Source organism: Salvelinus namaycush, chromosome 9 (assembly GCF_016432855.1).
Source record: "Salvelinus namaycush isolate Seneca chromosome 9, SaNama_1.0, whole genome shotgun sequence".
Lineage (NCBI taxonomy): Eukaryota > Metazoa > Chordata > Actinopteri > Salmoniformes > Salmonidae > Salvelinus > Salvelinus namaycush.
The window spans coordinates 5732897-5747219 of NC_052315.1; the positions used below are offsets into that span (position 1 = coordinate 5732897).

The following is a 14323-nucleotide window of genomic DNA, read 5'->3' on the forward strand; positions in this document are numbered from 1 at the left end:
CGTAAATAAATAAAAACAAGAAAATTGTGCCGTCTGGTTTGCTTAATATGAGGAATTTGAAATGATTTAAACGTTTACATTTTAGCAATTCCATGTACTTTTGATACTTAGGTATATTTAAAAACAAATACTTTAAAACTTTTACTCAAGTAGTATTTTACTGGGTGACCACATTTTACTTGAGTCATTTTCTATTAAGGAATCTTTACTTTTACTCAGACAAATGAGTACTTTTTCCAGCACTGCTTATTGAATAGGGACCATTGATGCTAAAGCATTTAATCCTGTGCATGTGCTCTTCTTACCCTTGTCTTTCCTACCATCTCTCTTTCTTTCTCTCTCTCTTTATCTCTCATTATTTCTTTCTTTATCTCCACTCTTCCTTTGCTCTCTATACCTCTCGCTCTCTCTCTCTCCATCCATCTTTCCTTAAGTCATGAAATAATTCCAGTACTCATATTATCGCCCGTCTGTAAATAAATGATCAGCCTCTATGTTGTATCAGACACGAGATAGAGAATAGACATAACCATACATTTCATAACACAAGTTATATAACAAATGATTTGGGTGGGAGAGCTGAATGGGGGAACATTGGAACACCTGTTCCTTCGTGTGCTGAGGTGAACCCCCAGCTCATTTCCATAGCCCAGTACGTGTATTGTCTGCAGAGCTGTGGTACACTATCGTCCGATTGTTGCATAGGTTGGTACACCACAGCTCTTGGGTGAAATGTCCCCTAGGTACAGATCTTGGATCAGCTTCTCCTCCCCCAATCCTAAACTTAATAATTAGTGTGGAAAATGATACACTGACTCAGGATCAGCTTCTATGGGCAACTTCACCCTCCACCACAGCCATTTACTGTGGCTCACTTCTGTTTTGTATCCAACCACCTGCAGGTAAAGTAGCTCTGTACCACAAGAGTTCACCTGCTCTACTGACCACCTCATTTGCCCCAAGGTTTATGGTTCTCACTCATGGCCTTCTCAGTGCTAGGAATATTGTTTTTTTGTTTTTTACAAGTCCTATGTTTAGTTTATTGTAGAATCAAGAAATCACTAAATATTTGTGTCACTTCTAAGGTATCAGAGATCTTTGTGTCAGTAGATTTGTGTCCAAAGTTGAAATAGTCTGGAGCTGTAAGATTTTCTGTGGATTCTCCAACAGTAACTTATGATATGACATGACAATACATCAACATAAGTGTTTAACTATGCAAATTAGTCTGTATATATAAAATCTGTTGCAGCTGGTGAAGAGGTGCCATCGATGGGTGTTAGGAAACAAAGCTTTGCTCTAAACAGTTCTTCAGCCAGAGGATCGAAACGGTCAAGAACTTGCAGCTTGCTGTTTGATGGCAACCAAGGGTTTTTCCAAAATGGAGGTAAATATCTTTCATTCTAATGCCTTTTGTGACAATTGGGGGTTTTACGTTACTTAAGTTGTGTGTCTGTGTGTTGTGCTTCAATGCATTACTGTAATTGCTCAAAACTTTTGTTCGGTGTCTTTCAAGTAATGAGAGAGGTACATTTAATTTAAGGTAAATTAAGTTGTGAATTCATAAAGTAATTCATGGTGTTATACACATTGTGTTAACTATCAAACATACACTAAACAATGGACCGTATATCTAATATATCATTTGACCTTTGACCCTAACAGTGATTTTTTTTAAATTACTATTTCAGTCTCAACGATGGTCGGTCCGTTCCCACCAGGTTCTGTTCATCATCTGCTGCATGATGGTACAGGGTAGGTACAGCTTGTACACGGGGAAAGAAAAAGTAAAGTAAACTAATTTAAGTAAACCTAAAATATTATATTTGAGTAATAGTTTGTTTTCATTTATTCTTTAGTTTTATGTTTACTTTTTGATGTTACTTGGGGTATCTGATACCTTAACGATCAAGTTCATAACATAATTTATTTGTGGGTTTGCGGTCAATTCATTTCACTATCATATGAAAAAGTAGCAAGGTCTTCATCATTCTAAGATGATTCTAATAATGATATCTACAAAACGCAAGAACCCCAAAATTAAAGACTTTTCACTGAAGATGTTGAGATATTTGACCTCATTAAACAGATTCTCGTATCCAGAGCAACATACAGTAGTGAGTGAATACATTCTCATCCTGGTCCTCCATGGGAATTGAACCCACAACCCTGGCATTGCAACTGCCATGTTCTACTAACTGAGGAACACAGGACCATATCCAAACAGCAATATAAAGCAGCATGGTTACCATTGTTTCCCCAGCGCCATGCCTGAGGTGTAAGATAGTGGTGAACTGCACCAACCCCAACACCATATCCCTTCTGGCCGCCCTGGAGAACGTCATGAAGTTGTACTCCATACGACCTGTCATGAACCTCTCAACCCCCACCAACATCAGCATGTACTTCACTCTCTACGGCATCCTGGGTGTGGTAAGGAGTAGTAGGACAGCATCCCTTTCAACTAGTTCACCTGAGGAGACATACCATTAAATCCATCAATGTATTTGACATGTGCTATATAGTTCTGAATGTTCCTCCACATCATGTTTTGTAGATCCATTGAAAATGTGGCTTTATTGCCTTTACTTTGTATCCTACAACAAAAAGTAATTCTCTTCTCAGGAAGAAAAAGCACAACTGTTGAACACATACATTTGGCTGGTGAAGGTAAACGTATTATTTAATTATTTTTGCAAATATATGTACACAGTGTATGGGAGTCATTATTGCACTTTGGTTTCTCATTCTCCTACAGAACGTTACTTCATGTTACATATTTGTTAGGGCACACAACATCCATTCACCAATATGTACTGAATAGCAATAGTGATATATATTTGGTTAAAACTAAAAAGTATATTGTATCTTTGACTGTAGAACAATCCTAAACATCAGATTATAATTTTGAATGCTGCTTACAAACATATTGTATTGTTGCTAATATGTTGTTTCAGGAATGGGAGAATGAATTTTTCAGCTGGGACCCAGTCCAATGCGGCTCTACCAATATTTCTCTCCCCAGGGAAAGGTTCTGGTCACCAGATGTGGTAATCAATGAATTGTGAGTTAAACATCTCTATAGTCTATATAGATACGATATACTTGTTTTTTTGATGGAACATTGAATTCTTACTGATATCAGCCCATAGAAACACATTGAATAACATATTCATACATGGAAAAACAAAAGTAAAAAAATGTTGAAGAGGAAGTTTGTTTTAAAGTGTCCGTCCTATATCTGAGAGCTATAAGAAAGATCAGGAAATGTATCATTTTTTTGACCAATATTTAAACTCTTTTTTTGGCGCTAAAACTACTTCAACATATACTGAACAAAAATATAAACGCAACATGCAACAATTTCAACGATTTTACTGAGTTACAGTTAATTTAAGGAAATCAGTTGAAATAAATTCATTAGGCCCTAATCTATGGATTTCATATGATTGGGAACACAGCTATGCTATTTGTTACAGAGACCAACAAAAAAATAAATAGGCATAGGATCTCGTTGCGGTATTTTTGTGCATTGAAATTGACAATTGATCAAATGCAATTGTGTTCGTTGTCCGTAGCATATGCCTGAGCATACCATAACCCCACCGCCACCATGGGGAACTCTGTCCACGATGTTGACATCAGCAAACCGCTCGCCCAAACAACGCCATACACATGGTCTGCGCTTGTGTGGCCGGTTGGACGTACTGCCAAATTCTCTAAAATGATGTCGGAGGCAGTTTATGGTAGAGAAAGTGACATTAAATTCTCTGCCAAGAGCTCTGGTGGACATTCCTGCAGTCAGCATGCCAATTGCACACTCCCTCAAAACTTGAGACATCTGTGGCACTGTTTTGTGTGACAAAACTGCACATTTTAGAGTGGCCTTTTATTGTCCCCAGCAGAAGGTGCACCTGTGTAATAATCATACTCCTCAATCAGCTTCTTGATATGCCACACCTGTCAGGTGGATGCATTACTTTGTCAAAGGATAAATGCTCACTAACAGGGATGTAAACGAATTTGTACAAGCTGACGTCAAGGCAAAGGGTGGCTACTTTGAAGAATCTCCTATATAAAATAATATATAAAATACAATTGTTTGGTTACTACATGAATCCATCTGTATTTTTTTCATAGTTTTAATGTATTCACTATTATTTTACAATGTAGAAAATAGTGAAAATATAGAAAAAACATGGATTGAGTAGGTGTGTCCAAACCTTTGACTGGTACTGCATGTACTTCCATCATTTATTTGAACTGGTACCGTGCTACCTTCAGAAGTCTTGTGAGGCTTGTGGTTGTCCTAGAGCAAAACAACAAACATGTACGTGTTTGTGAAAGTCTCACCTTTTGGACAGAGGTTGGTAACTTCTTCAAACGAGTCTTGTGATGTTTATGGAGTGCGTGGAGCAAAATGGAGGACACCATAGTATTTGTGAGAGTCTCATCTTTCCATGGAGTGGTCATTTAGGTTTGCTTGGACTCTACAGACGTTTTTGAGAGAAGACCAATTTTCGGGATATCTAAAGGTCTGACAAACACCGCTGTAGCTCAGCCACCTTCCACCGCAGATGCGGAAGGCCGTCATTGGCAGATGTGGTGGATTGAGACACAGGCCATACAAATCCATAGCTTAAACAGACAGATCTTGATAGGGATGTTTCTATTGTGCTAATTAGACTCCGGCAGAGGAGCGGACATCTTAACAAACACTTTAATTCTGTCCCTTTTTATTGCACCAGTGACTGCTTCAGTCAAGATTAAGAAATATAAAACATATGATTTATATCATGCCCATGGTTTGAAGTCGTCCCCATATTTCTCCCTGTCTTACAGTATGGATGAAAACAGATCTCCCATCGTCCCTTATGTGTACATTAAGCACACTGGTATAGTGCGAGACGCCAACCCTGTCAGAGTGGTTAGCTCCTGTAACCTGGAGATCTACACCTTCCCCTTTGACGTCCAGAACTGCACCTTCACCTTCAGATCCTACATCCACCACGGTAAGACGTCAACGCAACCACGCTTTAGGACTAACTTGAAAATAAGGGTGCGATGCCAAACCCATCGCTCCTTCTCTCCCAAAGAAACATCCTGACTCTCTCTTGTGATCTGAAATGATAGGTATGAAACAGGGTTGTCCACTGACTCCATTGACGTTTTTGATATTACTCGTTGTCAACCAAGGGATCTGTTTGCTATTAGGCCCAAGTTTACCATCCCCTCAGTACAGATCATGTTCTGCTTCCATATAGGTTCAGCACATTCATCCCAGTATGTCCCATTCCTTTATCTCCCCTGCAGTGTCGGACATAAGGATTATCTTAGGGAGGAAGGTGGAGGACATCCTGAAACGCTCCATTAGCGTGTTGTCCACTAAAGGGGAGTGGGAGCTGATGGACATCAAATCCAGCAAGTTAAAGTTATCAACATTCAATCAGGGAGAAAGCAACCCCTATGATGAGCTCTGCTTCTACGTACGAACCCAAAGAACTGCAATTACTCAGACGCCATTAGTTTGGCTCTACTAGTACTGAACGTTGAGTTCTCTATATTTCTAGCATTACTTTTGTTTCAGAGAGTACTTCCTGTTTCACACATAGGATGCTAACCCAGATAATTATGGCTTTGTCTTGTCTGCTATGGGAATCTACTGCACCAAGCCAGATCACACTTGAAGGTTGTCATTCACTGTTGTATCTCTAAACTGTAGATTGTCCTGAGGCGCAGACCAACCCTCTACGTGGTGAACCTCCTGATCCCCAGCTGCTTCCTCATCACTGTGGATCTCTTCAGCTTCCTGTTGCCTCCCCAGAACGTGGACCGCTCCTCCTTCAAGATGACCCTAATTTTGGGCTACTCGGTCTTCCTGCTCATCGTGAATGACCTGCTGCCAGTCACAGGAAGCACAATCCCACTGATAAGTGAGTATGAAAACATGTGTTCTGGAAGCACCATTTTTGTCGTAAATAATACCTGCGGAGGTAAATGTTTACTTTGTGTTATTGGATTAGCTGGTTAGGTCAAGTATCATTTTGAAGTCCACTTCCTTTGTCCTCCTAAGAGTTGCTGAATATTTTCTCTCTTCACCTCCCTCCTCCTCCTCCTCCCGCCCATGCAGATGTGTTCTTCGCCATCTGCTTGGCTCTGATGGTGGCCAGCCTGTTGGAAACTATTCTCATCACCAACCTCCTGGTCGGCTCCAGTAACTTCCACCCAGTGCCTGGCTGGGTCCGAGTGCTCGTCCTGCGCTTCATGGGCACCCTCGTCTGGCTGCCTCAGAAATCAAGAGAGGACAAGATCATCCTCAATCCAGTTGCAGGAGGTACCCCTGATCTGATCCTTCCATGGAGTTACAATTACACAGACTTTCAGGCAATTAGCAGATACTTGTCTTGTCCAACCCAAAGCAATATAGTGAAAGCATTCATACACAGGCCTGAAAAGTAAGATAAATGTTGGAATCACTCTGATACATTTCTCCAGCCACTTGACTAGGTCCGACCTTAGACAGAATTGTACTTCCCACGTAAGTCAATCATTTCTGTCTTTAGAAGGTATATTCATCATTTCACCTTTCTCCCTTCTTTCCATCTTTTCTCTAACAAACAGACTTGAAAGTCTGCCCTCTAGTGACGGTGGAGAGACAGGTTCAAAAAGGAGAACCAGGTGAGATGTGGGCAGAGGCAGGCAATTCAGCCCTGGCGGAGCTGAGGAAGCTGGGCAATGAGCTGCAGTCCATCCGCCTCCAGGTGGCCCAGCATGTGGACGGGAACCAGATCTCCCAGGACTGGATGCAGGTGGGCTACATCATAGACCGGCTGCTGTTTGGCGTCTACTGCATCTTCATCACCTTCAGCTTCATCGTCATCCTCAGCATCTGGAGTAATTCGTACAACCAGTGATGTAATAAATAAAATAGGTGGTTAAACGCCATTCGTTGTGAAATAAGTAACGCTCCCTATATGTTCTTAGCATTTTTCCATGATAGGTGGCTAAATATTTGTGTAAAATACAAAATGTGTGGAAATAGTGCTTACCCTCCACTACACCACCGCGTACAAGACTTAAGAGTCTACCATGTTGTCAACTGCTGTTTAGATTTAAAAACAATTACCTTAAAATTACCATAACTTTAACAATTGTTTGTTTGATCTTCTGGCTGCACTGAGTAGGTATGTTGACTTATATATTACTATATTAGAGGAAATATATTTTTATTTGTCAAATAAACATACTGTCACGAAAACCACTGTTTCATTACTAACAACAATTCATTGGGGTTATCTGAGACGTTTTCTGAATTGTAATGTTGATGGTGGATCAATGATGATGATGATGAAGATCTGTCACGCAAGACATGGATCAATGACATGCAGTGTCGACATACAGGAAGTTATTTTGGGGTATTTTATTAGGATCCCCATTTGCTGTTACAAAAGCAGCAGCTACTCTTCCTGGGGTCCACACAAAACATGAAACATGACAAAACACAGAACATTAATAGACAAGAACAGCTCAAGGACAGAACTACATGCATTTAAAATGGCACACATAGCCTACATGTCAATACATTCACACAATATCTAGGTCAAGATAGGGGAGAGACATTGTGCCATGAGGTGTTGCTTTACTTGTTTTTGAAAACAGGTTTGCTGTTCATTTGAGCAATATGAGATGGAAGTGAGTTTCAGGCAATAATGGCTCTATATAATTTGTACACTTTCTTGATTTTGTTCTGAATTTGGGGACTGTGAAAAGACCCCTGGTGGCATGTCTGGTGGGGTAAGTGTGTGTGTCAAAGCTGTGTAAGTTGACTATGGAAACCATTTGGAATTTGCAACATATGAATGTTTCTTCTAAAAAGAAGAAGTGATGCAGTCAGTCTCTCCTCAACTCTTAGCCAAGAGAGACTGGCATGCATAGTATTTATATTAGCCCTCCGATTACAATGAAGAGCAAGACGTGTCGCTCTGTTCTGGGCCAGCTGCAGCTTAACTAGGTCTTTCTTTGCAGCACTTGACCACATGATTGGACAATAATCAAGACAATACTAGAGTCTACAGGACTGTTTGAAATGTGGTGTCAAAAAGCAGAGCATCTCTTTATTATGGACATACCTCTCCCCGTCTTTACAACCATTGAATCTTTGTGTTTTGACCACGACAGTTTACAATCTAAGGTAACACCAAGTAATTCAGTCTCCTCAAATTGTTCAACAGCCACACCATTCATTACCAGATTCAGCTGAGGTCTCGAACTTATGGAACGATTTGTACCAAATACAATGCTCTTAGTTTTAGAGATTTTCAGTTCTAGTTTATTACTGGCCACCCATTCCAAATCTGACTACAACTCCTTGTTAAGGGTTTCAGTGACTTCATTAGCTGTGTTTGCTGAAACGCACATGGTTGAATCATCATCATACAGGCTTTGTTTAATGCCAGTGGCAGGTCATTGGTAAAAATAGAAAAAGTAGAGAGCTGCCCTGCGGTACAACATATCCTACATGGTTGACATTACAGAGGCTTCCATTAAAGAAAAACACTCTCAGTTCTATTAGATAGATAGCTCTGAATCCACAATATGTCAGAGGTTGAAAATCCATAAAACATACAGTACCAGTTAAAAAGATTGGACACACCTACTCATTCAAGGGTTTTTATTTATTTTTAGTAGTTTCTACATTGTAGAATAATAGTGAAGACATTAAAATTATGAAATAACACAGATGGGATCATGCAGTAACCAAAGAAGTGGTAAACAGATTATTCAAAGTAGCCAACCTTTGCCTCGATGACAGCTTTGCCCACTCTTGGCATTCTCTCAACCAGCTTCATGAGGTAGTCACCTGGAATGCATTTCAATTAACAGGTGTGCCTTGTTAAAAGTTCATTTGTGGAATTTCTTTCCTTCTTAATGTGTTTAAGTCAATCAGTTGTGTTGTGACAAGGTAGGGTTGGTATACAGGTAGGGTTGGTATATTTGGTAAAATACCAAGTTCATATTATGGCAAGAACAGCTCAATTAACTTTTTATGGCTGCAGGGGCAGTATTGAGTAGCTTGGATGAAAGGTACCCAGAGTAAACGGCCTGCTCCTCAGTCCCAGTTACTAATATATGCATATTATTATTAGTATTGGATAGAAAACACTCTGAAGTTTCTAAAACTGTTTGAATTATGTCTGTGAATATAAAAGAACTCATATGGCAGGCAAAAACCTGAGAAAAATCCAAACAGGAAGTGAGAATTCTGAGAGTGGTCGATGTTAAAGTCATCGCCTATTCAATTTCCTGTAATATATGGATCTGTTTGCACTTCCTACGCCTTCCACTAGATGTCAACAGTCAGTGGAACGTGAAATGAAGCTTATGCTGTGTTGTGGGACCGGATGGGAGGTGTTTGAGTCAGTGGTCTGGCAGAGTGCCAGTTCTTGGTCACGCACGTTCCTCATGATATCGCCATGCGTTCCATTACTTATAGAGACTGAAAAGAATGCTCCAGTTGGAACATTATTGGATATATATAACAACATCCTGAAGATTGATTCTCTACTAAGTTTGACCAGTTTATTTGACTTGTAATATAACTTTTTGAAGTTTTCGTCCGACGTTTGCCTGCATCTGCGCGAGCGTTTGGACACGTGTACTACACATGCAAGCAAAATTAGCTAATTGGACATAAGTAATGGACATTATCGAACAAAACAACGATTTATTGTGGAACTAGGATTCCTGGGAGTGCATTCTGATAAATATCATCAAAGGTAAGGGAATATTTATCATGTAATTTCTGGTTTCTGTTGATTCCAACATGGCGGCTAATTTGGCTATTGTTCTGAGCGCCGTCTCAGAATATTGCATGGTTTGTTTTTATAATTCCATGTGTATAACTTGTATTATCATCTACATTTATGATGAGTATTTCTGTTGAAACGATGTGGCTATGCAAAATCACTTGATGTTTTTGGAACTAGTGAATGTAACACGCCAATGTAAACTCAGATTTTTTGATATAAATATGAACTTTATCAAACAAAACATGCATGTATTGTGTAACATGAAGTCCTATGAGTGTCATCTGATGAAGATAATCAAAGGTTAGTGATTCATTTTATCTCTATTTCTGCTTTTTGTGAAAGCTATTTTTCGCTGGAAAAATGGCTGTACTTATTGTGGTTTGGTGGTGACCTAACATAATCGTTTGTAGTGCTTTCGCTGAAAAGCATATTTGAAATCAGACACTTTGGTGGGATTAACAACAAGATTACCTTTAAAATGACACATGTATGTCTGAGGAATTTGAATTATGAGATTTCTGTTGTTTGAATTTGGCGCCCTGCACTTTCACTGTCTGTTGTCATATCATCCCGGTAGCGGGATTGCAGCCATAAGAAGATTTATGCAAAGAGAAACGACAGTCCATCATTTCTTTAAGACATGAAGCTCAGTCAATCTGGAAAATGTCAAGAACTTTGAAAGTTTCTTCAAGTGCAGTCGCAAAAACCATCAAGCGCTATGATAAAATTAGCTGTCATGAAGACCGCCACAGGAAGGAGGACCCAGAGTTACCTCTGCAGTAGAGGATAAATTCATTAGAGTTACCAGCCTCAGAAATTGCAGCCCAAATAAATGCTTAACAGAGTTCAAGTAACAGACACATCTCAACATCAACTGTTCAGAGGAGACTGCGTGAAATCAGGACTTCATGGTCGTATTGCTGCAAAGAAACAACTACTAAAAGACACCTTTTAGAAGGAGAGACTTGCTTGGGCCAAGAAACATGATCAATGGACATTAGACCGGTGGAAATCTGTCCTTGGTCTGATGAGTCCAAATTTGAGATTATTAGTTCCAACCTCAGTATCTTTGTGAGACGCAGAGTAGGTGAACGGATGATCTTCGCATGTGTGGTTCCCACCGTGAAGCATGATGGTGTGGGGTTGCTTTGTTGGTGACACTGTCAGTGACTTATTTAGAATTCAAGGCACAGCATGGCTACCATAGCATTCTGCAGCGATACGCTATCCCATCTGGTTTGCGCTTAGTGGGACTATCATTTGTTTTTCAACAGGACAATGACCCAACACACCTCCAGGCTGTGTAAGGGCTATTTGACCAAGGAGAGTGATGGAGTGCTGCATCAGATGACATGGCCTTCACAATCACCTGACCTCAACCCAATTTAGATGTTTTGATATGAGTTGGATCGCAGCGTGAAGGAAAAGAAGCCAACAAGTGCTCAGCATATGTGGGAACTCCTTCCAGACTGTTGGAAAAGCATTCCTCATGAAGCTGGTTGAAAGAATACCAAGAGTGTGCAAAGCTGTCATCAAGGCAAAGGGTGGCTACTTTGAATAATTCAAAATATAAAATATATATATATATATATATTTTTTTATCATTCCCACATGATTCAATACGTGTTATTTCATAGTTTTGATGTCTTCTCTATTATTCTACAATGTAGAAAACTTTTGACTGGTTCTGTATGTTTTCTTAACAACAGATTATGGTCAAGAATGGCAAAAGCTGCACTGAAATCTAACAGTACAGCTTCCCTCAATGTCTACAGTGGTACTGTAGATCTCCTCCTCCATGTCTACAGTGGTACTGCAGTTTAGATGCTCTGCATAACTCATTTGCATAAAAGTAACCTGTTTAAAATTGGTTTCCTCTTTCACTGTGATTAATGTATTTTTCATTTGTTCTTTCTGGATTGTTTTATGGTACATAGTTTTGTTGTAAACAGAAAGGTGTTAATCTGTCAATGTTAGTTTGTTCTTTAAAATAAAAATGTACCTCTAAAAATACCTTATTACAAGCGTGAATGACGACTTTTAGAGAACTTGAATGTTATTATATTACTGAGAATGATCCATTTTGACAAATAGGTGCGTAGCCTGCAGCATTAGCTGAATGGTGAGATTTGACCAACTTCACACAATATAGTATACTATGTTGCATGATACAAGTTTTGTCATTTTTGGAGGTTGCCAATGTCCTTAACTTATGAATAATCTTGGCCTTATTGACAGTGGTGTAAAGTACTTAAGTAAAAATACTTTAAAGTACTACCTAAGAGTTTTTGGGGGGTGTATGTTCTACATTTGACTATTTATATTTTTGCCAACTTTCACTTTTATTTAAATACATTCCTAAAGAAAATAATGTGCTTTTTACTTCCCTGACACCCAAAAGTACATTTCGACAGGAAAAGGGTCCACTTATCAAGAGAACATCCCTGATCATCCCTACTGCCTCTGATCTGGCGGACTCACTAAACACAAATGCTTAATGTGTAAATTAGGTCTGAGTGTTGTTGTGTACCCCTGGCTATCCGTAAATAAATAAAAACAAGAAAATTGTGCCGTCCGGTTTGCTTAATATGAGGAATTTGAAATGATTTAAACGTTTACATTTTAGCAATTCCATGTACTTTTGATACTTAGGTATATTTAAAAACAAATACTTTAAAACTTTTACTCAAGTAGTATTTTACTGGGTGACCACATTTTACTTGAGTCATTTTCTATTAAGGAATCTTTACTTTTACTCAGTATGACAAATGAGTACTTTTTCCAGCACTGCTTATTGAATAGGGACCATTGATGCTAAAGCATTTAATCCTGTGCATGTGCTTCTTCTTCCCTTGTCTTTCCTACCATCTCTCTTTCTTATCTATCATTATTTCTTTCTCTCTCTTATCTCTCATTATTTATTTCTCTCTTTCTTTCTTTTTCTTTCACTCGTTATCTCCCTCTTCCATTGCTCTCCGTCCCTCTCTCTCTTTCTCTCTCACTCATCCCTCTCTCTCTCTCTCTTTCTCTCTCACTCCATCCCTCTTTCCTTAAGTCATGAACTAATTCCAGGACTCATATCATTGCCCGTCTATAATTAAATTATCAGCCTCTATGTTGTATCAGACACGAGAAAGAGAATAAACATAACATACATTTCATAACACAAGTTATATAACAAATGATTTGGGTGGGAGAGCTGAATGTGGGGGACATTGTGACACCTTTTCCTTTGTGTGCAGAGGTGAACCCCCAGCTCATTTCCATAGCCCAGTACGTGTATTGTCTGCAGAGCTGTGGTACACTTTTGTGCGATTGTTGCATAGGTTGGTACACCACAGCTCTGGGGTGAAATGTCCCCTAGGTACAGATCTAGGATCAGCTTCTCCTCCCCAAATCCTAACCTTAACCATTAGTGTGGAAAATGATACACTGACTCAGGATCAGCATATATGGGCAACTTCACCCTCCACCATAGCCATTTACTGTGGCTCACGCCTGTTTTGTATCCAACCACCTGCAGGTAAAGTAGCTCTGTACCACAAGAGTTCACCTGCTCTCCTGACCACCTCATTTGCCCCAAGGTTTATGGATCTCACTCATGGTCTTCTCTGTTGCTAGGCATATTTCTACCACATTTCTACAACACTTGTTTGATTGCACAATCAAGAATATCATTGAATCATTGTGTCACTTCTAAGGTATCAGAGATCTTTGTGTCCGTAGAATTGTGTTCAAAGTTGAAAATTGTCTGGAGCTGTAAGATTTTCTGTGGATTCTCCAACAGCAACTTATGATATGACATGACAATACATCAACATAAGTTTTTAACTATGCAAATTAGTCTGTATATATACAATTTGTTCCAGCTGGTGAAGAGGTGCCATCGATGGGTGTTAGGAAACAAAGCTTTGCTCTAAACAGTTCTTCAGCCAGAGGATCGAAACGGTCAAGAACTTGCAGCTTGCTGTTTGATGGCAACCAAGGATTTTTCCAAAATGGAGGTAAATATCTTTCATTCTAATGCCTTTTGTGACATTGGGGGGTTTTACGTTACTTAAGTTGTGTGTTTGTGTGTTGTGCTTCAATGCATTACTGTAATTGGTCAAAACATTTGTTCGGTGTCGTTTGAGGTAAATTAAGTTGTGAATTCATAAAGTAATTCATGGTGTTATAAACATTGTGTTAATTATCAAACGTACACTAAACAATGGACCGTATATCTAAAATACAGTTTGACCTTTCACCCTAACAGTGATTTTTAAAATTACTATTTCAGTCTCAACGATGGTCGGTCAGTTCCCACAAGGTTCTGTTCATCATCTGCTGCATGATGGTACAGGGTAGGTACAGCTTGTACATGGGGAAAGAAAAAGTAGTCAACTAATTTAAGTTAACCTAAAATATTATATTTGAGTAATAGTTTATTTTCATTTATTCTTTAGTTTTATGTTCACTTTTTGATATTACTCGGGGTATCTGATACCTTAACGATCAAGATCATAACATAATTT

The 14323-nt window shown here is 39.2% G+C and overlaps 1 protein-coding gene across 1 annotated transcript; it reads left to right on the top strand.

Moving 5' to 3' along the window:
* Positions 1 to 2241: 2241 nt before the first annotated feature.
* Positions 2242 to 6914, top strand: LOC120053686 (5-hydroxytryptamine receptor 3A-like). Its single transcript, XM_039000867.1, has 6 exons — positions 2242 to 2433; positions 4889 to 5012; positions 5314 to 5486; positions 5723 to 5933; positions 6131 to 6334; positions 6622 to 6914. Exons 1-6 carry the CDS (start codon positions 2242 to 2244, stop codon positions 6912 to 6914), a joined length of 1197 nt encoding a protein of 398 aa, XP_038856795.1.
* The last annotated feature ends 7409 nt before the right edge of the window (positions 6915 to 14323 follow it).

What these genes read in the sequence shown, in the direction of transcription:
- LOC120053686 (XM_039000867.1), top strand. Translation starts at nt 2,242, where the DNA reads ATGGTTACCATTGTTTCCCCAGCGCCATGCCTGAGGTGTAAGATAGTG. An exon ending in TCTACGGCATCCTGGGTGTG is followed by an intron (nt 2,434 to 4,888) that starts GTAAGGAGTAGT and finishes GTGTACATTAAG; the next exon opens with CACACTGGTATAGTGCGAGA. An exon ending in AAGCACAATCCCACTGATAA is followed by an intron (nt 5,934 to 6,130) that starts GTGAGTATGAAA and finishes CCGCCCATGCAG; the next exon opens with ATGTGTTCTTCGCCATCTGC.